Source organism: Xenopus laevis, chromosome 5L (assembly GCF_017654675.1).
Source record: "Xenopus laevis strain J_2021 chromosome 5L, Xenopus_laevis_v10.1, whole genome shotgun sequence".
Lineage (NCBI taxonomy): Eukaryota > Metazoa > Chordata > Amphibia > Anura > Pipidae > Xenopus > Xenopus laevis.
Window position 1 is genome coordinate 11,044,071 of NC_054379.1, and position 25,045 is coordinate 11,069,115.

General features: G+C 41.2%; 2 protein-coding genes and 1 long non-coding RNA gene across 5 annotated transcripts in view; 1 reads left to right on the forward strand and 2 right to left on the reverse strand.

Annotated features, from left to right (window-relative positions):
* Positions 1–329: 329 nt before the first annotated feature.
* Positions 330–1,541, reverse strand: LOC121393516. Its single transcript, XR_005961130.1, has 2 exons — positions 1,333–1,541; positions 330–517 (listed from the first exon to the last, which is right to left on the reverse strand). It is a non-coding gene; the product is annotated as an uncharacterized LOC121393516 (long non-coding RNA).
* Positions 1,542–2,864: 1,323 nt separating this feature from the next.
* Positions 2,865–11,490, forward strand: prph2.L (peripherin 2 (retinal degeneration, slow) L homeolog). Its single transcript, NM_001086347.1, is given in 3 exon segments — positions 2,865–3,643; positions 8,610–8,856; positions 10,431–11,490. Coding segments are annotated over 3 exon segments (1,053 nt in total). The 5' UTR covers positions 2,865–3,062; the 3' UTR covers positions 10,656–11,490.
* Positions 11,491–18,533: 7,043 nt separating this feature from the next.
* ubr2.L (ubiquitin protein ligase E3 component n-recognin 2 L homeolog) overlaps positions 18,534–25,045 on the reverse strand; it is a 74,795-nt gene continuing 68,283 nt past the window's right edge. For all 3 annotated transcript variants that reach the window (XM_041562524.1, XM_041562525.1, XM_041562523.1), the window contains 4 exons: positions 23,928–24,005; positions 23,589–23,759; positions 22,791–22,892; positions 18,534–21,894 (listed from right to left, as the gene is read on the reverse strand). In XM_041562524.1, the coding sequence (XP_041418458.1) occupies positions 21,753–21,894; positions 22,791–22,892; positions 23,589–23,759; positions 23,928–24,005 (493 nt within the window). In that variant the 3' untranslated portion in view covers positions 18,534–21,752. The remainder of the gene's footprint in view (positions 21,895–22,790; positions 22,893–23,588; positions 23,760–23,927; positions 24,006–25,045) is intronic.

Here is a 25,045-nt window from a genome sequence, read left to right on the forward strand (position 1 = left end):
ACGGGAGGTGATACCTGAGATAGTTGCATATTAGGCAACACTCAAACACCAAGCTGGGTCAGTAACACCTTCACAGGAGCTGGGGTTTTAAAGCAACATAGTAATTTCACTTCTTCCTATTTCTATAAAATAAGAAACAAAAATAAATGCCTCTGGCCATAGAAATAACATTAAACTTCCAGCAGGTGGTGCAATTCAAACAGATTTAGGTCTAAGCGTCTTAGCCTGTTGCTGGTGGAGAGTAAATACCCTTCAACAGGATCAAGTACAACGGTGGGGGGGTGTTTGGTGGAGAGGAGAATGACGATAATAACTTAATGAGATTGTGTTTCAAATACCTAATTGCTGCTTTAATGTTACTGGCTGTACGCTGTGATTAAATGCTCATTTATCGACCTGGAACGGCTTCCATAGAGAAGCAGTTTGTATGTAGAGTTGTCTGTAATTTAATAGCCATCCAGATGAGTGTGGGGTACATATTGGAGGGCACCATGATCTGCTTCATGTTTGTCTTGACCTATAGGGAGGATCAAATATACCATTAATAGTCTGTAATGAGCAAAAGAGTTATAAGGCCTTTCCCCAGTTCCCAGGGCACCATCAAATAACTATATATCTAAGGTGGCCATAGACGTAACAATTACGATCTGTCTTGGAAAAGATCTTTCAAGAAAGATCATTTGTTTCAATACACACGTGTAGAGCTGAATCATCAGATATTTAGGTAGATTAACAGGTAGAAACAATAGAATTCTACCTGTATCTGACGATTCAGCACTAACAATGGCCGATGTTTCGGTGCCTTCAAAGGCACCCGATCAATATTTTCCATCCAGCCCGATCGACGAGTGAACCGATATTCAAGTCTTCTGCCAATATCGGTCAGGTCTTTTCCCACCATACATGTACCAAATATCGTATGAAAATTAGTTTCGTACAATATCATCTGTGCGTCCACCTTAAGATATATGTCCCATGACTACTCAAAATCAGTTAAAATTCCAAAATGTATTAAATATCACATTAAAACGGTATATACTGACCCCCATATGGCCCACCTTACACGTTTCATACATCCGGTATGGTACCTATGACTAAGTACCAGATGGTATGAAATGCATAAGGTGGGCCATATGGGGGCATATTTTGGATTTTTAACTGATTTTGAGTCATGGGACATATATCTTAGATATATAGTAATTCTATAGGGAGGATCAGCCCTCACAGCGGTTATTTTGGGGCCCCCCTAAAACATTGGCAATATGATCTTTTTCTTAAAATTATAGTGAAACTGCTTATCAGTGATTGTCCCACTGGGCCCCCTATTCCTACCTGAGCAGAACGGAGTTTAAGAGGAACCCCTGGGAGTGACGCTGTGTCAGGTGCGGAGCTGGAGGTGAATAAGGACAATCGTGTGGCCCCTGGGATGCCCTGTGGGATATTTATCACTAGGCAGACTCACAAAGTTGTCTCGTTAACCTATATACTCGTCAGATACATTGTGTCAATCTGCTAGCTATAGTATGTCACGTCTATGCAGGGTCAGGGGCTTACAAGGTTGGATTACGGATGTCCTGAGCAAAGGCTTTTACTGGTTTAACCCTTCATCCCCTGTAATGACAGATGTGCAGTTCCATAAGAATAAGCAACAGCAAGAGACACAACGCCTCCGTTTCTATGGTTACTGTTGCCAGGGGTCCCCACTACTCTGAACACATATGGGGTGCAAATATGGATGACCTCCAAGTAGCACTATATCAGTGATGTTCAACCAGAGGCCCTTCAGCTGTTTCTGATGTGCAACAGTCAGCCCTAAATGGCAGCCAAAGTGAGTTCCGTATTTCACACCAAAAATGCTGAAACCACTGTGCTCATCTGAGTCTTTCCTAAAGCATCGTCTTCTCTTCCTGCCGGGTACATTCTCTTGGCACCCAATTAAACCCTTAAAGGAGAAGGAAAGCTACAGAGGCATTTTATTGCCAATAGATTAGCTGCAATAGTGCAAGCTAGAATGCTATATTTATTCTGTAGAATGTTTTACCATACCTGAGTAAAAAGCTCTAGAAACTCTCTGTTTGTTTAGTATAGGAGCTGCAGTATTAATGTGGTGTGACATCACTTCCTGTCTGAGTCTCTTCCTGCTCTGGGCTCAGATTACAGTAGAGAAGGGAGGGGGGGGAAGAGGAGCAAACTGAGCATGCTCTTGCCCAGGGCAATGAGGTTTAATCTGAAGGCAGGAAGTCTGATACAGAAGTCCATGTGTACACAATAGAAGGAAAGAAATGCAGTGTTTCTTTTGACAGGGGACTCAGAGCAGCACTACTTTGGTGGTTTACTGGTATATTTAGATGGACCTTTCTGATAAGGCTTACTTAGTTTTAACCTTTCCTTCTCCTTTAAAAGATGTAGAGTAATCCAATGGGAGGACTGTAGGCTGTTGTCCCTATTGTATATACTGAAAGTATCTAAGAATCATTACAAATTATAAAATACCCTTTACATTTACTTCTCCCTAGAGCCCATGAGACACTGGGATATTGGTTAAATTCCCTTTTGCTCTGCCCCTGGGGCAGTCCTTGAACTTGGAGCTTCTGAACCCTCTTGCGGAACTCATTTCTCCATTATCCCCTCATTCCTTACATCCTAGTGTGTAGAAGGAGAAATCCACTAACCAGTAAAAGGAGGATTATACCTGCTGCTTATGTTGTGGCCAGAGCTTCTTCCAAATGGGATGAAGGAGATTAGAGGTATTAGGATGACGTCTTGCAAATGTCAGTTTAACCACCTGAAACATTGAGTCTCTCCCTTCTTTGGTGGAACGGGGCCACCAGAAGTAGGTGTAGGTGTTGTCTCTGCTGATTTCCCTTTCCTGATTGTGCTATTAATATCCTCACCTTCGGTGATACCAGGATTCCTCTTGCCCCACGTAGGGTCTTCATTATGGAACTCTGTCACCTCTTGCCTCCATTATTCAAGGACTGATTGGTCATCTCTGACAAATCCTCGTTGGAGAAAAGGAAATATAATTATCTTTGTTTTTGCAACCAACCCCCTCTGCCAGCATGGCCCTGATGAAAACAAAATTCAACCTAAAGAGGAGAGTGAAACTGGCCCAAGGTCTATGGTTCATGAACTGGTGCTGCGTCTTAGCAGGCATTGCCCTTTTCAGCATGGGGATATTCCTGAAAATTGAGCTCAGAAAGCGCAGCGAGGTGATGGATAATGAAGAGAGCCACTTTGTACCCAATTCTTTGATCCTGATGGGCGCCCTGGCCTGTGCCCTTAATGCATTTGCAGGTAAAATCTGCTACGATTCCCTGGATCCTAACAAGTTTGCCAAGTGGAAGCCCATGCTGAAACCTTATCTGATCGTCTGTCTCCTCTTCAACGTCTTCATATTCTTCACCGGTGTGGTCTGCTTCTTGACCAGGGGCTCCTTGGAGAGCACCTTGGCACACGGCTTAAAGAATGGCATGCGCTACTACAAGGATACCGATACCCCCGGCAGGTGCTTTATGAAGAAGACCATTGACTTGCTGCAGATTGAGTTCAAATGCTGCGGAAACAAGGGCTTCAGGGACTGGTTTGAGCTCCAGTGGATCAGCAACCGCTATCTGGACTTCAGCTCCAAGGAAGTGAAAGAGTGAGTATGTAGAGGAGGATAAAGTAGTGGCTTAGTAACTTGTTAGTAACTCACATCTAGGAAACGGAGTAATAATCATAGAACCAGTAGGGACTGTTACACTAAAGGACTACAACATGCCAAATGTTGCCACTTCTCCAACAGGAAAACAAGTCCCTGGCCATAGCTTATAGTCTGCATGAGGAACATGACATTGGAAGGGGTTGGGTGCAGCTCCATGAGATTTATTCATTATACAGTGCTGTGGTAGCTCTATAGGACTGGGACACCATAGAACATGGCAATTGCTTCCATATTCTATTTAATGGCCACTTACAGTTGGTAACTTTTGTGTGATGCCTGATCTTTCAGCTCTTGATGACCTAAGAGGTCCAATTTATTTCCTGTAGGGAGATGGTGGGAGGTAGTTGTAGTTGAGTGTAGCTGTTGGGCTACAGGTTGGACCTCTCAGAAAAGTCTGGAATTAACAGCTACCCACCCTTGTTGCCTACTTACATTCTCCTTCTCCCTCTCATTTCTCACCATGGCCCACCCTGTAGTCTTTGGCCATGATTGGCCAAGGTTTTGTTGTAGCCCCACCCATATTCAATACATCTAATAATTATTGGAGTGATTGGCCAATGGACATTTTACATTTGAGTGACTGGTGTATGTTAAGTGATTATATGCTTGTGATGATAATTTGGCTTTATCTACATGAAGTAGATATATTATTTGTAATTTATTCCTTTGGGGTTCTTTATAAAAAAAACTAATTCTAAATGGAACTATAACACATTGTTCTGGGAGGTTTTTGTCTGTAATTGGGTCTTTGGAAACACAATTTATTAGTAAGAGCTGCTCTTGGGCAGGTGCTGAGTGAGACTTGGGACAGGAGAGCAAAAGGGTATAGTAGAATGTTATCTATTTGGGCAGTTTTGTATTTGAGCAATTCCTTGCCCAGAGACCACAGTTGTAAGTCTGATGAACCTGCCCCAGTGGTCTCTGTACCTGCCCAGACTCAAAGCAACAATGACCAACCCGTCCGACCAAGTCTGAGCCTTAAGAGACTCCAAAGATTAGAGCTAAGCTAATTTACAGAAGTTGCCTTTAATGGAGGTGTCGTTGGGATCATTCACTTGAGTAACATTACAATATAAAATATTAGTGTTCACAAGATCAAACCCAAATTCTGCTACAGGACTGTGGTGCATCTTTATGGTTTCTATGTGTTGGCGTTGACCTGAAGAATCTTGCAGGATGCAAAGTTTGAAAAAAAGACACGACATGTCCATCAAGTTCAACCTTAAGTCTATATATAACCTGCCTAACTGCTAGCTGATCCAGAGGAAGGTGAAAAACCCGATTTGAAGCCTCTTCAATTATCCTCAGAGGGGGAAAAATTCCCTCCTGACTCCAAGATGAAATGGAACCAGTCCCTGAATCAACTTGTACTCAACATCAAAGTCAACTTCAAAAGACACACATCCATCAAGTTACACTTTAAGTCTAACTGCCAGTTGATCCAGAGGAAGGAAAATAACCCCATTTGAAGCCTCTCCAATTTGACTCAATGGGGGAAGTATTGAATATGGAATGTGCCGCTTGTATGTGTCACATCATCCAACTGCAATAAATACCCCCCAGACACACAAAACTGACCTACCTCTGCATTTCCAATCCTCACGGAGTCAGAAGCCAAACAGTAAAGGCCCCCATACAAGGGCTGATAAAAGCTGCCGACAGAGCGAGTGGGCAATTTATTGGCCCGTGTGTTAGGCTATCCAACCCCGATCGATATCTGGCTGAAAGTCGGACAGATCTCGTTCGGGCAGGTTAAAAAATTCCTTCAGATCACGTCCACATCTATGTGTGTATGCAATCCCGCAATCCGACCCCGTTTCGAATGCATTCTGATCCGATCGTTGGGCACTAGGGCCCACGATCAGATCAGCCCGATATCGCCCACTTCAATGTGGGCATATCGGGGAGAGATCCGCTCGTTTGGCGACATCACCAAACGAGTGGATCTCTGTGTCTATGGCCAACTTAAGACAGAGGGAGTCTTAGTAGATAAAGTTTAGGAGCATTATTGTGTCCAACACAGGCCCCTGGAATGGGGTAATGTACATAATCTGCATAGAGGGTGGAGGAGGAGGAGGAGGAGAAAAAGGAAATTTGGGGGAAAGAAGGAGACCAAAATAGAAGGTGAGAGCAAGTAAGGGAATAGTGAAGAGAATGGGAGAGCAGCTGGGGGGGAGGTAGAGTTGAGGGCAGCCGAGAAACTGGAAGGAAAACTAAATGGAGAAGGAACATAAGGAAATAGAACTCAAAGGAAAGAAGCAAAGGAAAATGAGAAGAAGAAGAGGAGAATGAGAAGGAGAGAATGAGAAGGAGAGGAGGAAGGGGCTGTAACAAATGTAGAGACTTCACTGTGCTGCTAGTTATGTACAGAATCATAGTTCAGATTGTATGATGATTGGTCTGTGTATGGAGTCCCCTCATAATCTTTTAGCAGAAACAATATGGAAAGCACCTTCTGTATATAATATTGTGCATAGTAATCCCACTCTGGGAGGATAAGTGGCATCAGCCCAATGTAACTATTTGCATGTGTTTTTATCAACCTGCAGATTCCCATGGGCGAGTGATAACTCACTAACTCATTTGGGACCCAGGATTGATTCTGGCCAGGGCACTATCTGCAATGTGTTTTTATCTTCTCCCCGTATCTGCATTGCTTTCCTCCCACACCCCAAAACTTACAGGTTCATTGGCTCCTGGTAAAACTGAGCCTCATGTCTGTGAATATGATAGGAACTTTAGATTGTAAGCTCCTCTAGGGCAGGGATTGATGGGAATGATGCATAATCTCTGTGTTAGTGCAAAGAACAGACAATAAACACAAATAAAACTTGACCTAGTGATTAACGTAAGAGTTGAAACTCCTCAGTTTGTACAGAGGGGGGTAAAATAACACGACTTAGTGGCTCCTATAGACTTGGCACTGCCAGGCATTCATATCCCACAATCCCTCTGTACCCCCTGTGTCTCCACTGTCTGTGCTTCTACCCCAGGAGTTATATGTCCCTTCCACAATCCTAGTGTTGCTCTTGTGTGTTTTACATTAGCCTTACACTAGGAGGCCAGTATTCTCCTAAACGGCTGCAAGAAACCCTGAAATGTTCTGTTTTATAAAAGGGGAAATTAATATTATGTTGTTTTTGTTACAATTTTGTATTCAACAATTTGCATTTTTTTTGTTTCCACTCGGGAGAGTTTGATTCTCATCATTTAATTATCTCTAACATTTAGACATTTGTGAAACCAAAATACAGAAGGATTGGCACAGAGAGGTGGGTTGGTATTTAGGAAGTGCTGTGTAGGCAGGAGAGGGGCCGGGGGATATAAATAGCCGGACAGGAGGGTCACTCTTATCCCTGTTTGAGGATTGGACTCCACTAATCTCGGGGGAGAGACAAGTCCCAGAATGCACTGTGATAAAGCAATACTGTTGCATGGGAAGCAGCAGGCTTTGGGATTAACTCTTCCTGTGCCGGCAGGGCACTTGCTGACTCACTTCAAAGGAAGAAGTTGTAACCCCTGCTAGGTCAGAGACTCACGCTCAGATTCAGGGAGAGTAGTCGCCCAGCGACAAATCTCCTCTTCTTCGGGGCGACCAATGTCCCCAAACTGCCTCCCGCCGACTAGAATGTAAATCGACAGCAGGGTGGCAAATGGTGCGCTTCGTTTTCCCAAGTTACCTCACGAGGAAACTTCGGTCGACTTCCAAAAACGTAGCGCTCCATGAGCCATTCCGCCGGCGAGTTACAGTCTAGCTGGCGGAAGGCAGTTTAGTGAGATTAGCTGCCCCGAAGAAAAGGAAATTTGTCGTTGGGAGTCTAATCTCCCTGAATCTGACCATGTGTCTCTGCTCTGACTACAATTCCCATCATCCTTAGCAAGGTACAAGCACAGGCTGATAGGGGAGGCTGCAGATTGGGATAATCCTGCTCCTCTGGTTCTGCTGTAAGTGCAAGGAACACTGCGGTGATACCACTTCAATGCCTGGCAGCTGGTTCACACCAGGGGGGTTATGTAATAAAAGGCACTAAATTTGCCCAGGACCAATAACCCATAGCAGCCAATCAGAAGGTAGCATTTATTTTTCATCTGTGTGAAAGCAAAGATCCTATTGGTTGATATGGGTTTCTGCTCCTGGGCAAGATTAGTGCCTTTTATTGCATATGGGGGTAAGAGCTGTGCAGCTTCCCAAGGCTTTGGGGTCGTCCATGATATAAAATGTGCTGCTGGCCGGGCTGTGAAACCAGTGTAGCACTGACTTTAATGGCACATGACTTGGGATTATCTGCCCTCCTAGTCACATTTAGTCACACACATTGACCCATGACCCAACTCTAGGCCTCTGATGCTGGCATTATGACTTGGCATCAGAAATACATATGGGGCAAATTCACTAAAGGGCAAATTTTCCCCAGCGAACGATCCGCCACCCTTCGCCAGGTGCAATTTCACTAATTCATTATAGTGCGAAGTTGTGTCTCAGCATCCGAACACTAGCGAAGTTTCACTAGTGTTAATTCGTCAACCCAAACATTTCATAGCAAACTTTCACTAGTGTTCAGGGTCGGACTGGGCTGGCGGGACGCCAGGAAAAAACCCGGTGGGCCCCTGCCCAGGGACACTCCCTGTTTGGCTGGGCCTATAAACAAAAACAAATTGCGCATATGCCCCAGCGTCCGCGCTTGCGTGCCGGTGGCTGTGCATGGCAGCAGTCAGTTTGTTTCAGGGAGTAAAGATTCAGTTGGGTGTTAGAGCTCAGTGGCAGCACCGAGCTCTAACACCCTATTGAGCAGAGTGTTTGAGGGTAAACACATTGTGCTTAACTTCCTTCCAGTTTCTTAAACACTTTCCTGACAAACATGTTATTGGTTTTCCATGTATTTTCTGCTTCCTTTCTGTGCAGTCGAATTAAGAGCAACGTTGACGGCAAGTTTTTGATTGACGGGGTTCCCTTCAGTTGCTGCAACCCGAGCTCCCCCAGGCCCTGCATTCAGCTGCAAGTGACAAATAACTCAGCTCATTACAGTTACGATCACCAGACAGAGGAGTTGAACCTGTGGCCCAAAGGCTGCAAGGAAGCTCTGCTGAACTACTACACCAGTATGATGAGCTCCATGGGTGGCATGGTCTTTCTGGTCTGGATCATGGAGGTAAATGGAAATCTCTTCTGAATTTCACTTCTTCTTCTTGTATTGTAAACAGCTGGAGTTGTACAAGTTGTCTACGCTTTAGGAACTCTCCTCCTCCTCCAGGCTTGTCTAATAAAAGCTCTCCATGGTCTTGAATAACTGGCTGAGAATGTAGGGAACTGCAAACGTTCCTGAGCAAAGTGTCTACATAGGAGCGGGTAACTCTAAACCATGTTTAGCCTGGGACTCAATGGCTTTATATCTGATAACTAAATATAATTCATTCTTATACACGTGGCCATTAAATTGCAGCTCACCATGTAGCAATATATGAGATAATGTTGGTAGTTGATACTATAAGGAGATAATAAGAGATTATACAGTCCCATTCCATGACCATGTTAACAGCTAGGGCACAGGCCAAGTTCTTCAGGTCACAGGACTGCAAGGGCAAGTCTTGTTATATTTTAAATAAGTAGGACGGGGAGAACCTTCTCTTACCTACTCTTTAAAAGTGTTTCCCATAGATTGTACACAAAATTAATAACAAAGCTTTGTGCTTGAACTTCTTTGATCACTTGGCCTATGGCCTCAATAGTTTGACGGGGTTTTATGCGCCTTTATAGGGTTCAGCTGGGGTACCTTATTCCTAATATACGTGAGCAGCTGTAGTACAAGAAATAGTTACAAATGTAATATTTGAACAATATTAATCCATGGGCATTATACAAGGGATATGGGCACATTAAGGGGGTTATTTATTAAAAGTTTAAATCCAGAATTTTTTTTGTTTTTTTTTTCTCTAGAAAACTCGAATTTTTTTTAGAAAAAAAATGTAATTATACCCCGATGCTGCAAAAAGCCTGAATCCGAAAATCCACCATCTCAGACCTTTCGAGGTCCTGTATAAGTCAATAGAAGAGGCACCTATCCCAATTTGAAGTTATCATAGTCTGCGCTGGGGTTAGCCCGAAAATCCAACTTTTTCAGGGGGAAAAACTCAAAAAATCAAGCAATTCGGGAAAAAAAATCATTTGAGTTTTTGCTTGATTTTATTGAGTTTTTTCACAATCTGATTAAATCGAGTTTTTTTTTGTTAATAATTTAGCTAAAATCAGGCATGGGAGTTTGGTTGAGCTTTTTTTTTATTAATATTATGATAAATTCAGATTTTAGTAAATAACCCCCTAAATGATAAGGATAGAGTCTTGGAGGAGCACCATTACCATATAAAGCAACCAGGGCTCCAGGTAGAGTGCTTTTTTACTCATCACTATGAACTGGTTGGGGGGGACCATTATTTCTGATAACATAGGTTGCTGTCATACAACTGATCATAACTGATCATTCAGTGGAAAGGGATATGTAGTCAGGGCACATTAACAAGCTCCAGGAGAGCGGCCACACCTGGGAACCTAGGCCATAAACACATATGTTGGTTGTATCTACATCGGGCCATTATATAATATTGCCCTACTATTACATGGTGGTTAAGACACATTGGGGATTTTGGTCCAACCATATTTGGGAAGTCACAGGTTGGGACATACCTGGCATGGTCAATTCACTTAATCTTCCCATAATCTCATCTTCAGATGGCTGTGATGATCGGGCTGAGGTTTTTGCACACGTGTTTGGAGAGCATTGCAAACCCTGAAGATCCCGAGTGTGAGAGCGAAGGTTGGATACTGGAGAAAAGCCTGAAGGACACCATCAAATCCTCCTGGGAACTGGTGAAGGGCATGGGTAAGCTGAACAAGGTGGAGACCGCTGGAGGTGAGGGAGGAGACAAAGAAGCAGGAGTAGCAACTGTCAGCTGAACATCTGGACTAAGTGGGACTTTTATTAAATAATCAACTAAATGTAAATATTGTCACTGCAAGCAAAGACAAGTAAGCCATCAAGCCCTCTCTGCTTGTGTCTCTTCATCAGGCTTCTCTCTACAACACAAGAGCAATGACTCCGGCTAATACCAGTGTCGCACCCACTCTCTCCAAATCAGCGCACACAGAGTCCGACACTCAGCATTAGCTACACACACTGATGATACCCCCCTATAAAATCTATGACTCTTTGGGTCAATACTAGATAAAGAAACCCCCTTTTTTATTTCAGACTTTGTAGATATCTGAATAAAACCAAGAGAATCCCTGTAATCTGTATATAAGATATTACACATAAAGCATTCACATCCACACCTACATCAATACTGAGTATAAAGTCACCCACCTAGGAAACCATCGCTATTCAAAATGCCAGTGTAGTTCCCGCATACAGTTCCACCTCAGCAGTCTGTTCTTCAGCAGTTCAAACACAAAAAAATATCCCAAAAAAACTCTATAATAAAGTTAAAAAGTTAGCTTTTAGTATTAGCTATTCAGCCTTACGCATTTCATACCCTCTGGTACTTATTCAAAAGCCTATGAATAAATACCCGAGGGTGTGAAACGCGTAAGGCAGAATACTAGTTGGTCTGTATGACTACTTTTTTAATTCTATGCTAAATAAAAGCTAACTTTTTAACTTTATTATAGAGTTTTTTTGGGATATTTTTTGCACCGTCCACGTTTAGTCACGTATTTCCATTTATATGATGAAATATAATATATATCCATTAATTCTGACGTAATTGAAATTTGTAAAATTTGAAAAAAAACAAAAAAACAAAACCCGGGAATTTAGGAGAGGCACAACTGTTTTCTTCGTCTGCATAGTCCCCATGGCCTCTCCCACTTCTTGTGTTAGCTAATTCTGCATGTCTGTCCCTATGTTCTTAAAAAGGGGCCCCTTACCCATCATTCCATTTGAATTTGCCAAATGGTATCACTGAAGGCAAAACAGTGAAAGAAAGTACAGATTTATCATTAAACCTTGTTTTATAGGATTGTTTTTATGCACAAAAGACACAGGCATGGGATCCCTTATCCAGAAACCCATTATCCACAAAACTAAACATTATGGGAAGGCCATCTCCCATTTATCCAAATTTTTTGATTTCATTTACTTTTTTTCTTTAATAATAAAACAGTAGCTTGTACTTGATCCCAACCAGCTATTGGGTTTATTTAATGTTTACATGATTTTCTAGTAGACTTGGGGGCAGATTTATCAAAAGTCGAAGTGAATTTGAGGGAATTTTTTGGATACTTCGACCATCAAATAGGATAATACGACTTCGAATTTACTTCAAATTCGATTCGAAGTAAAAATAGTTTGAATATTCGACCATTCGATAATCAAAGTACTGTCTCTTTAAAAAAACGTTGACTTCAATACTTCGCCAAATTAAACCTGCCAAGCTGCTATGTCAGCCTATGGGGGACGTCTAAAACCATTTTCTAAGTCTTTACACATCGAAGAACAGTTTTACTTTGATTGTTCGATGACCAAATTCGGTGAAAAATACTTCGTATTTTAATTCGATGGTCGAATTTCGGAGTATTTTACACTTTGAAATTCGACCCTTGATAAATCTGCCCTCATAGGTATGAAGATCCAAATTACAGAAAAATCCCTTTTCTGAAAACCCCAGGTCCTGAGCATTCTGGATAACAGATCCAATACCTGTAAGTGCAAAATTTAGGAATTCATTACAGAATGAGAGCTCAGGTTTCTATGATTTTATCTACTCTACGTCTTCCCTTTGTCGATCCTTTCCACGTCCGCTTCGTTTAAACATGGAATATATATTGTAGCGGCGAGTGATTTAATATCAATATGGCGGAAACATGGAGTAAGAATGTTACACATTTTAAAAGATAAACCTAAAATGTTAAGTCTTTTCTACAGAAATTTCCCAGCTTTTGTTAAAAAGTTCCGTAAAAAAAAAAAAAAAAAATAAGAGGTAAAAACATATAAAAATAATTTTTTTTTTTAGAAAAATAAGGGTATTTTTTTGGTACCAAGTGAAGGTTTATTCAGAGAAAAGTATGGCAATAAGCTGGCAGGCATAGAGAAGCAGATTTACTAACAAGATATTCTTGTAGAATTTTGACAATAAAAATGTAATTCCTGATGTTTAAATATCAGGAATTTTCTTTCATTCCCATTCCATTTTTTTTCTCTGCACAATTGTGCATCAAGTTTCTGCTATTTTGCTAAATAATTAACATTTTGAACACGCCACATACATTGTTTCTTTTGTCAGCAGGGTAAACAATATTCCAATATTTTATGGAAATTTTGATTTGAATAGTTACCGAAAATGTTTTTAGTATGGGAAGTTGTTGCTTGGGAGAAAAGCTATTTTCCTATAAGCTTTAGTAAAATTTTGGGGGAGATTCTTTTTTTTTTTCCCCCTTGGAAAAAGTTAGTAAATCTGCCCCACATTGTAATCTAAACGGTTTAGAGACTTTCCTGGATTTTATCCAGTGTAGTATGTTTCAGTTTAAAGGGAACACTAAAATACAAATTAATTTTAAAAAATCTAGAAATATTAAAAATAAAAAACATACCAGACAATTATATATATTATTAGATAAGGCTTTGATCATAGTTTGAGACATTTCTTTTCCTAAGTGCATCAGGCTTCTTGCCGCTCTACAGGGAGCCTCTCTCAAAGCTTAAAGTGGTTTCGGTGTCATGTTGGCTCAACTTCTTATTTAATAACAAAGACCATTTAAGCAGCTAAAATTAAGGGATAGAATTCCATTTTCATGTGTAGATTACAGCTATAGACCTAAATGCCAGTTTAAGGCACCATCCTGGATTGCTGAAATGCAGCCATTCTTTTGGCGGAATAGAATAACTGGGAGGTCCTCCATATCTAGTGGGACAACAAAAGATGCCCGAGCTGGAAAGAAAATAGAATTCCTGTACAAAGATTATATCTGGGTGGTGGATTAGTCATTATGTAGAATTATTCAATGTGGCTCTAACTATAATATGGTCCTATTGTAGAAGACACAGAACTTGTTAAAAGTAACCCTGATTTGGTCTTTAAATTGGAGGAATCGGCATCAGATAGTTTAATGCCATTAGCCAGGGCAGCAATTGTGATTGGCACTGGATTTGCTGCTCGCTGGGATATCAGTGCCAACACAAGAGCTGACCTTCTGCCGGGAATAAAAGCTTCTAGCGGGAACAACATGGCTCCCTTACAGAAGAACGCGAGGCAAAGTCACATGATTTCAGATCTGTTGGCGCTATTGCCAATAACAAATATACAGCAAATAGATATTTAATCTCGATGTGGCGCTACATTCCACGTACCACCGCAAGCTACTTTATCCTCTAGAATTACAGCAAGAAATCTGCTACCACAAATGTCTTCTTGTCATCAAAATAATAATAATAATAATAATAATAATAATATGACACTCATGAAATTAACAGACAACACTCGGCACTGCCACGCTGATTACATTGCACTGTCATATACACACTTGTGATATTGTACCAACAACCAGCAGCCAAAATACTCAACATTTGTGTTACAGAAATGCTATTATCTGCTGTTTGCTACTCTAGCTCCTCATATTAAACATATTCTGCAAGAATTTCATGCGAAATGAAAATATGACATGTATCCAATTTGTTGTTCTGTTTTGTTTGCTTCTGATATTTTGTGCGTCTGGTTATCATCTACTGATAACACACAAATCGTTTTCTCATCATTTCACTATCCTTCCACACGGCTGAGGATAACAATATCAGGAGCTGGAATTCCCAGCATTACAAGAGATATAAGTCTATGGGGCAAATTCACTAACCTGCGGAGTTGCGCTAGCGCAGCCTTCGCCGCACTTCACCAGGCGAAGTTTCGCCAGGGCGCCGCTAATTCACTAAAACCCGAAATTGCACTCAGGGAGGTGAAAGGTAGCAAAGTTGCGCTAGCGTTAATTCATCAAGCAAAGCGAAGTGACGCTAGTGATGCCTAATTTGCATACGGCGCCAAGTTAAAGTTGAATGGACGTATTTGTAGCAACAAATACATTACACTACACAAGCCTGGGAAAGCTTCATAAAATTAAATAGAGGTGTTATTTTGCCCTACACATGTGCCCACTGTATAGTTTAGGAAATGTAGGGGGGAAGGAGGGTGCCCCCAAAAGAATTTACGATCTTTTTCAGCCTATCACACTTAAAAAAGGAAAAGACACCAGTGTTTTTTGGGACTTAGAAAAAAATTTAAATTTTTTTGAAGCAAGCCCTATCTACTCTATTGCACTTCGCCTGGTCTGAGGTGGCGGAGGCAAGTCTGACGCAAGAAGTAACATTCAGTAAAATGCGCAAGTTAGTGAATTAGCGTAGTTACGTCCCTTCGCCATAGCTCAACTTCGCCTGGTGTAAGGGTGCAAAGTAGCGCTAGAGTAGGTCCACTTCGCTAGCAAATTTACGCCAGCGCCCGTCGGCGAAGTAACAAAATGACCTCACGCTGGCGAGTTTGCGCTAGCTTTAGCAACTTCACGCTTTAGTGAATTTGCCCCTATGTATCTAATAAAGATATAATTGAGGCAATTGAAGGTTTGAGTCGTGTATCAGCCTAATTTAACCAGCAGTAGGGCTTCCTCAATCAGCCTCACAAAATTTGGCAAAATACTTCAAGGGGAACTATCGCGAACATGAAAACTTAATATAAGCTTCTGCATACTGTAATAAAAAGTTTTCTAATTATAATCCACTACAAATTATCTCTCTTCATGCAGCAGTTGGGTGTCTGATATTCATTGACAGTTCGATCATATATATCCAATAGGGGGGGCTTATTTTGCCTAGAAGATGTATTAGAGCTCACTCTATTAAAATCACCAGACATCATGTCTCTCTACATGCAGAATTTGTGCAAAAGGCAGTTATTTTGTTAGATTTTGTTTGTACTGGAATTAGTTATTTTAATGAGCTCTGATACATCTGCTAGGAAAGGGAGCCCCCTATAAGATATATTGGATCTGTCAATGAATATCTGACACCCAACTGCCGCATGACGAGAGAATAAGGAGAAACAGATGTTAAGAGAGAAATAGTGAAGATAAACTTGATTATTTCAGAAACAATGCAGAATATTTAATTGATTGTATTTAGAATGTTTTCTATTTCAGTATGATGAAGCTTATATTAAATTTTCATTTTCCCGATAGTCCCCCTTTCAGCAAATCTCAATATTGCCTAATAAAATCAAAATGAATCGGCTGCATATAATCAGAATTTGTTAGAAATGTGCTGGATGGAAAAGAATTTGGTTTCATCGAAATTCCTGTTCCCAAGCCAGAGGCTTGTTAAGCTGATGCACTAAAGGGGAATCTAACGGTGTTAAAGGAGAACTAAAGCTCAGGAAAGCATTAGACTAGATATGATACAACTTATATTTTAGGCCCAAGGAAGAGCACAGCCCTTTAGCAGTGGAGAACTGTTGTTACAAACAGCGCTAGTGCTACACAGTTACGATATAGCTATACAGGCAACTGAACTGCACTGTTCCCTAACTTATTTCCCATAGTTTATACTATGTAAAGAGAGACAGGGAAACTCAAGTTCAACTGTAAGGTCTACTGGGTCTGACATAAAAGCAGAAGCAGTGAATATTAGATACAGTACATACAGATCTGTATTAGGGATGTCCAACTAGTGGCCCTCCAAGGCTTGAAGGCTTCTTAGCTTGAAGGCCTACCTATTATATATAGCTGTGGTATAAGATCTAAACCTTGGGGTTCTAGGGTTCATAATCCCTGGTTTGGGATCCATTAAGAGGTTTCCAAGCTTTTTAGGGTGGGCCATGACAATTGCCTCCTAAAAAAGATAATACACCAGATCTTGGGCCACAACGATATAAGAGTTAACTTGAAGGTACAGTATCTACTAGAATAAAGTCAAAGGCAACATTAAGGGACAGATTTATTAAAGGTCGAGTTGTTTTTGCCACGAAAAGTTCTCAAGGGTATGTTTCAGTCAAAACTCTAATTTTTGGGTGTTAAAAAAAAAAAAACTTGTAATTTTTAAAATGTATTATACCCTGAAGCTGAAAATAGCTTGAATCTGTAAATACACCATCTAAAACCTGCTGAGGTCATGCAGAAGTCAGTGGCAGAGGTCTTGAACCATTTGAAGATGTTAATAGCCTTCATGAGTTTTTAAATAGATTCAAGTTATTTCCCTGCTAATAGCCTTCATGATGTTCCAGTTTTTTTGTTTTTTTTGTGGATTTCGCTCTAAAACTTGATCAATTCAAGTTTTTTTCCCCAGCGGACAACTCGATCAATTCGAATTTTTCCAAAGGTAAACTCAATCAATCCGAGTTTTTAGGTTGTTCACCGCAAATTCAAGGATTCAAGTTTTTTCCATTCATGTTATTTTGATTTGTCAGTTAATTTGAAGTCTGCTCTAAAATTTTACCTTTGATAAATAACTCCCTTGGACTTTTTTTTTCATCCGAGTGGCTTCTTCAGTTCAATAGTCTGAAAATACTCCAGCTAAAACCTGTCCAGGTTACGTAGAAGTGAAACCATTTGAAGATGTTTGCAGCCTTCATAACGATCGGGTTTTTTCTGTGGTTTTCAAGCAATATGAGGTTATTTTGCCAAAAACTCGATTAATTAATGTCTTCGGGTTCTTCACTCCGAATTTACTGATTCAATTTTTTACTATTCAAGTTTTTTCTTGAATCAGAAAACATTCGTGTTGAGTTCATTCGAGGTATAAAAACCCTCACAAACCTCTCAAACTCGACCTTTGATAAATAACCCCCTATATGTCCAGTTGAGTTTGACTTAATTCTACTAGATACTGTATCATGCCCTGTATAAATGAGAATCTTCACAGACATGGTCCTTTCTCTACCAATTCTTGGATATCAAGTTCTTACAAAGCAAATACTAATATGGGGGGGGTCAGACTGTGATGGTACAAAACAGGTTAGAGCATCACTTATGATATAACCAACTGTTCTTTGGTGGCCACATGCAATTCCCATATCTTCTGATTGTATTGTGTTGCTCTGCTGTTGTCCACATACACACAAAGAACTCCGTTACCAATCATTAACACATCTGTAGGTATCTACAATGAATCAGAGGTATATCCAGCCTTCTGTAGCACAGATATGGATTATTCTGCTCTGATCTCCACTCTCAGCAGGCATTCCTTTGGGTTCTCTACTTTTCAATTAAAACTTCTCTGTCTTTAACAAAGTATGCAATATTTTTAGGAACCCTTAGTCCACAGGCCATCCCCCCTTTTTCCCCATTTCCTGACTCCAGGTAGAGCAAAGCTCTGCTATCAACATAGCAAATCCATTGGAAATCTAATTCTCCTCAAAAAGCTACTATGGGGGAGAAGGGTCCCCTCATTGAAGAAGGGAAGATTCCTTTCTAAAATCTACTCCCAGACTGTACCTTGGGTATTACAGACTGATGAGAATGGGGAAAGCCAAAGGAACCATTGAATGAGGCCAAAATACAGAGTAGCGAGGATACATGGACATCCTTGATATAGAGCTTCTTGGAAGTTTCCAAAAACTGCCCTAATCTACTAAACTGCTGACAGAGCTTGGTAATGAATCACTGTGTCTATCTGGTTATTAGGGACACTAATATCATAATCATCTTTAGAGTTTGGCCAGGTAAATGCAGATGCTGCACTTTCTAATATTGGAGTAATCCGGAGCTTAACCCGGAGAGACAATGGAGTGCAAACAATGCTGAGCAAGCCTTCCTCAGCACAATGCGCCGGGTCAGTCAGGTCAAGAAAATGACAAAGCCGAGGACGGCTAAAGCATTTATTGATAAGTTGTGTATTTTTATACATATGTTACATTCAAATATTACAAGAATTTCATGTATATTAAAGATGGAGTAAAACCCTTTTTGTTTTCCAAATAATATTTGTACATAAACATTTCTACAATAAACATAAATACATGCTAAGAAATATTACATGGAATAAATGAACAAGAGATCGGGAGGAGTCAAAGGGGTGGGGCTGACCCTTTCGCTTCTGGGAGCAATGCCTTCAGGGCACGACCGGTGATTGATTCCTATAAATCCATGTACAAAGGAAGATTCTGCCAAGTAAATCCGTTTACGAGATCACAGCACTGTACGTCTAAAATGCAGAAGACTCATTCGATACTTTCACTACGACATGACTACAATGTCAATGATTCCAAATTAGAGGTAATCACGTTCAATGAATAGAAAAGGGAAATGGTTCAACAAAGATTAATAGAAACGGGGGGCAGGTGGATTTAGGGATGACGATGCGATGATTGAAAAGTGACCCTGTTTGTATCGTTACGACTACCCAGTAGCCAGCGGCATAATGATCCTGTTTCAGGGAAAGCCTCCTTTGTACAACTGGAGTAAGGGGAATCACGTCCCTACATGGGAACACTCAGCAGCACAAAGGGAAAGAATATAGAATTCAGGCATAACAATAAAGACAGAAAAAAACTGTTGCTTGCTGGGAGCCCACCGGAGCACAGGGCCTGGCGGGAATCCTGTTTTTTTAGCAGATTTTCAATGTGAATCATCTGCCTGAAGGTTTAGTGGGGCGTGGAGGCCTACAACGATTTTCCCATGTGGGTAAGTGATAATAGTCACCTGGCTCAAGTCAAAATTCCCTTCCCAAAAAGCCAAATGCCTACTACTTACTCTTTGAATAAACCACACGCACCCATACTTTAATATTGTGCAAAAGAAAGAAATAAAAGATATACCCCTAAGTTCAAAACTTTCGCTTTTCTCACTGCCTGACAGCTGGTATTGAAGTCACTGACTTGACCTCAGTTCTGTACGGGGACAGTGAAGCCGACCATTGGGAAATACATCACGAAGCATCGACTTCCTTCCTACAGGTTTTTTTTATTCTTTGCTTATGGAAGCCCTTATTATCTTATCTGGAAAAGAAGAAGAAAACCTAATGTTCGCAGTCCATACTACAGCTCTAAACATTTCAAGACATGAAGCCGACCAACCACAAGAACAGGCAGATATAAACAAAAAATCAATATATGGCCACGGTGCTGGGAAACAGATTGACAGTGCCGACCCCTCCAGCGCCAAGCATCGTGGATACAGGGGGGTCCTTGCTGGGTATAACAGATGATATTGAATGAAAATTTTATTTTCTCTATAGATAAGAGAACCTTCTCTGCTAACTGAAACAAGTTGTCTTTGAAGGGAATTACATGCAGTAATAATGGACATTGTGTCTCCTTTATGTTTAGTAGCAACACTGGCAGCCATTAAACATGTGCACAATTGATCCCCATGTTGCTCAGTCTAAACATGCAGGATCCATGGTTGGACAGGTTTGGATCCCTTCAACACTTTTTGGTGGGTTGTGGTCCAAACTCTATCCACAGCCGTCTCTACCCACAATATCAGCACCTTCTCCTTCCATCAGCCATCACTTATTTATATACTTGTGCCTGCCCTATCCCCTAACATGATATCTGAGAGGGCTCAGGTATAAAGTAATAATGGAGCACTGGTTAGGTTGGGTGGGGGGCAGGCTAGGGATAGTCATAGGGGGGAAATCACAAACGTGTCGGTAAAATAAGTAACCCAGAAGTGACAGTCGACGAATTAGTAAAATGTCGCACAAACAGCAAATTCACAAAGGCAGATGTTACCGTCTTTGAATGTCTCGTAAGTCCGTATATCTTTTCGTCAGACAGACGACATTTTACCGAGCGTTTTCAAAAGACAATTTGACGTTTTCATTTTGGAGAGCCTAATGTGTCGGAAAAATTGTCAGCAAAACAAACGAGTTTACGAGCAATTCATAAAAATGTCGGGAAAAGTGGCGGCGGAAAAAAAGCACGCCTACTTTTAACGACACTATTTCAAAAGTGTTGAGCGCGGCGGAAAATTGGCGGGTAAATGTTCTGTGAATTTGTCCGCTGTTACCATGACATTTGTTAGTTCCTGACACTTTTGTGAATTCCCCCCATAGACTTTTTGTCGCCCCGCTCACCACTAATACTCAGCGCCTTCCTGTTTCAAAATGCAGTGAGCACCCGTTCCTATGACTATTTTTTGGTGTGCAACCCTAACGCTAGTGCTTTTACTGTTGCTTCAAAATGTGGCAGTTAGTGTTTTTGAAGTGACCATGGCCTGACTTGCAAGTGCACCACCATTAACATGAATGGCAAGTGATTCTGGGCACTTTAACTGGAAAGTGGATGTCAAAAGAAGCCCCTTTATTTCACAGCCAGACTGCACGATAATAATAGCACATAATGTAAGAATCAGATCAGAAGAGATGCAACTTTGGCCACGGATGGAATGAAATCTTAGCTCCATCACATGTAAAGCTTCCAATAGGCAGATCAGCTTGTCGGACAGTTTTCCAAACAATTAATCTCACAAGGGGGTGCACAAGCAGACCCCTAAGCCTCATTCACTGCAAAATGTTGTTCTAGTCTGCACAGGACAGAATATCTGCCCGAATTAAGACTAAAGAATGAATGGGGAGGCTGGAGGTTATTAGGAAGGTGCACAGGCTGTCACAAAGGGTTAAGAGTGCCAGAATCAGTAGCTTATATGTCTGCGCATGTGTAAACTGGGTGTAGTAGTTTACATTTTAAAGCCTTTTGCCACACAAGCGCTTTGAAGATAAAACTAGCCTATAATTAAAGAATTGCCCTGTTTTAGCAACTGAATGAGAGTGCTGCCCTCTTCAGTTTAAACGAATCGGTTAGGCTGAATTCACACGGCATGCTATCTATTCAGTAAAGCCTTACCTACATTACGCTTTGTATAGGAAGTGCAGTAGAAGTATATAGTTAAGCGTGTACTTTACCGGATGACGTTTAAGGTGTTGCTAAGAAAAACTCTGCTTTTATTGGATAAACTAGTGAAAGATAAATTAAAATATCTGCATCTGTTTTGCGGTCACAGTTTGTTTGTTTTTTGTTTTTTTGCTGCTGTTGCGTTAGAAAAATGGACTGCTAAAAAATAAAAAAAATAAAGCCGAAATTATAAATGCTGCCATTCAATGCCAGTTAGTGTCTGATTTGCTTCTTGGGCGTGGCCAATTTCCTCGGTAATACTGTGCTGCTGCCACAGCTTCTGGATCTTTTTATAACGCTCCTTGCAGAGGTGCAGGGGATTCCCGCGTCTAAACAAAGAGAAAGCAGGGGTCAGTACATGCTGGATATAGGAATGAAAGGTCAATGGTGCAGACCATTAAAGGGATTCTGTCATGATTTTTATGGTGTCGTTTTTCTAAATTACACTGTTTACACTGCAAATAATTCACTTTACAATATAAATTTAATTCCTAATACAGTAAGTGTATTTTTTTAGTTGTAATATTGGTGTGTAGGGGCATCTCAGGTCATTTTGCCTGGTCATGTGATTTCAGAAAGAGCCAGCACTTTAGGATGGAACTGCTTTCTGGCAGGCTGTTGTTTCTCCTACTCAATGTAACTGAATGTGTCTCAGTGGGACCTGGATTTTACTATTGAGTGCTGTTCTTAGATCTACCAGGCAGCTGTTATCTTGTGTTAGGGAGCTGTTATCTGGTTACCTTCCCATTGTTCAGTTGTTAGGCTGTCGAGGGGGAAGGGAGGGAGGGGGGTGATATCACTCCAACTTGCAGTACAGCATTAAAGAGTGACTGAAGTTTATCAGAGTACAAATCACATGACTGGGGGCAGCTAGGAAACTGAAAATATGTCTAGCCCGATGTTAGATTTCAAAATTAAATATAAAAAATCTGTTTCCTCTTTTGAGAAACAGATTTCAGTGCAGAATTCTGCTGGAACAGCACTATTAACTGATGTGTTTTGAAAAAAACACGACAGTATCTCTTTAATGGGCTGTGAGGACAGAGCCATAAGCTGCAACTCCCAGCAAGCTGAACTGATAACCTCCAGTACAAATTGCAAGAAGTGAGTTTATGTATTTGAAACCTACTCAAACAAATTGTTCCAAGTCAGAAAAGACCTTGACAATCCTGAAATGATCAGTATTTTAATAATAAGAAAGAACAAATCAGTCTTTTCAACATACCGGAGGCCTTGATCAGTCTCTCCGTAGTCGTCTAAGTAAGGAGGAGCATAGAAACAGCCCTTTGTTTTTCCAGCCAAAAAGAGAACTTGACACTCTCGGACTCTGTAAAAGAAAAAAAAAAATAAAGAAGTGAGAAAATTCAGGCCTCTGAAAATGTGGGACAGGTAAATGTAGTTAAACTGTTCAGCAATGCACTGTAACAACTAATTGTTATAGGACAGTGGAGACTCGAAATGCTGAAATCAAGCAAAAAGCAAATGAAACAAATTAACAATGATATAATAAGGCAGTTATATGAACAGAGCTAGTAGCCTGTGCTGCAGAAAGCTCACTTGGTCGCTTTCACATGGAATCAAGTGGATATTGCCACAGCTTTATTATATAGACTCGTGACACGTAGTGGAGGGAAGGCTACTTTGCTTTGATTTTGTGTAATAATGTACACTATAATGGCACTATAATGATTCACATTTATAATGAATGTCATTTTATGGCCTGGCTAAACTAACAATATTATGTCTTTCCACAGACAGAAGTTTCTCCCAAAAAACTCAAATCTTCTGGCCCACCTTCACCAAAGCTAGGCCCTTCTGTTCTCAATTCCCTGTCCAAAAGCTGTAAGGGTCTCCGGACCCTCCTGCACCTCATAACTAGGGAGAATCCCTTCCCCGGGGGTTGGTTACCCCCATGGTCCCTTTGGTATAAAGTCTTCAGGGAGGACAGGAGTCTGATGGTTGATGGTTTGAGGGCGCAGTCTACTAACAAATCCTCAAAGTAAAACTGGCTAAAAGTACAAACCGGAGGAAAATGCCCATGCCAGATCCACATGTGTAGGTATGGGCAGTGCAGGCCCCCACATCGTCCCCATCTAGTTCTGTCTGACAGCAGTAACTCTGGGAGCACAACATGGTTCCACACACCAGACATAGTGTAGGAGCCCTGCTTTTGTCTCCACCGGATTTAGGGCACCTACAATAGAAAGAAACAATGTTCATTCATATACACCATGTACCTGGGTCTCCTCTTTCTGCAATGCACTGCAAAGATTAGAAAGGGAAATTAAGACACGTGTTCAGATTTTGTTCCCCAGGAAACAACACACACCAGAAAAACACATATACAGTCGTGATTACATACGTGAAATTAGATGCTTGGTTGATCAGGCTGCTGTAATCCTCTGGGAGATCTATAAGCTTGTTTGATTCCCTTGGATAGCTAAATAGAAAGGTAAAAAAACCACTAAAAAGTAACCAAGAAACGCCAGCACTTAGATTAAAGGGGGCAGTCGTGATATAAAAGGGTTGGATCGTGCTTTTAAAGGAGAAGGAAAGTCTTCTTCCACTTCGGGGTGCCTAATGTTAGGCACCCACAAGTGATTGTAATTACTTACCTGAAACCCCGAGCTGGTGCTTCAATCTGGAGAAAACTGCACCGGCACAGGCTTCTTCCAGTGTGCAGGAGAAAATGGCAGACTGCTTGTTAAAAAAATCAAAAATCTTTATTTAGACTATATTAAAACACATGCTGCAGCTAGCTTGACGCATTTCAGGCCTGAAAACGCGTCAAGCTAGCCATGCAGCGTGTGTTTTAATACAGACTAAATAAAGATTTTTGATTTTTTAAATAAGCAGTCTGGTGTGAACTCTGCAGTTTTCTCCTTTATACTTTGCACATCGTGGGGCGCTGAGAGACTCCTGCACCCAGTCGATTTTGTGCTGCGAACTTCAACTCTCTACATTCGGTGAGTCAGAGTGGTTTCCTTTTAATCTTCTTCTTCCAGTGAGCACCACGGAGCAATCCTCTTGCGGCTTCTTTTTCTTTAAATTTTCCGGGGCATGCGGATGCACAGTAGAACGAAATAGGCGAGTTTTTAGTTAAAGTTCGGCTTTACGCTCTACTGCGTATGCGCAACTGTGAGAAGGATAGAAGAAGCCGGAAGAGAAGCACTCCTTGGTGCTCACTGGTATAACCACGGGCAGTGCAGTTTTCTGCTGATAGGAGCACTGGCCCGGGGTTTCAGGTAAGTCAATACAATCACTTGGGGTGCCTAACATTTGGCACCCCCAAGTGGAAGATGACTTTCCTTCTCCTTTAAGGGGGACGGGCCATGATGTAAAGAGGCGGGACAGTAATGAAACAGGACAGAGCGGTAATGCAAGGGAGCATCAAGGGCTGATTAGAGGGAAGAAAAAAGGTAAGACTGAGCGAATTGAAGGCTTGAGTAGGTGGGCCAGTGGCTCTATAAATATAAATAT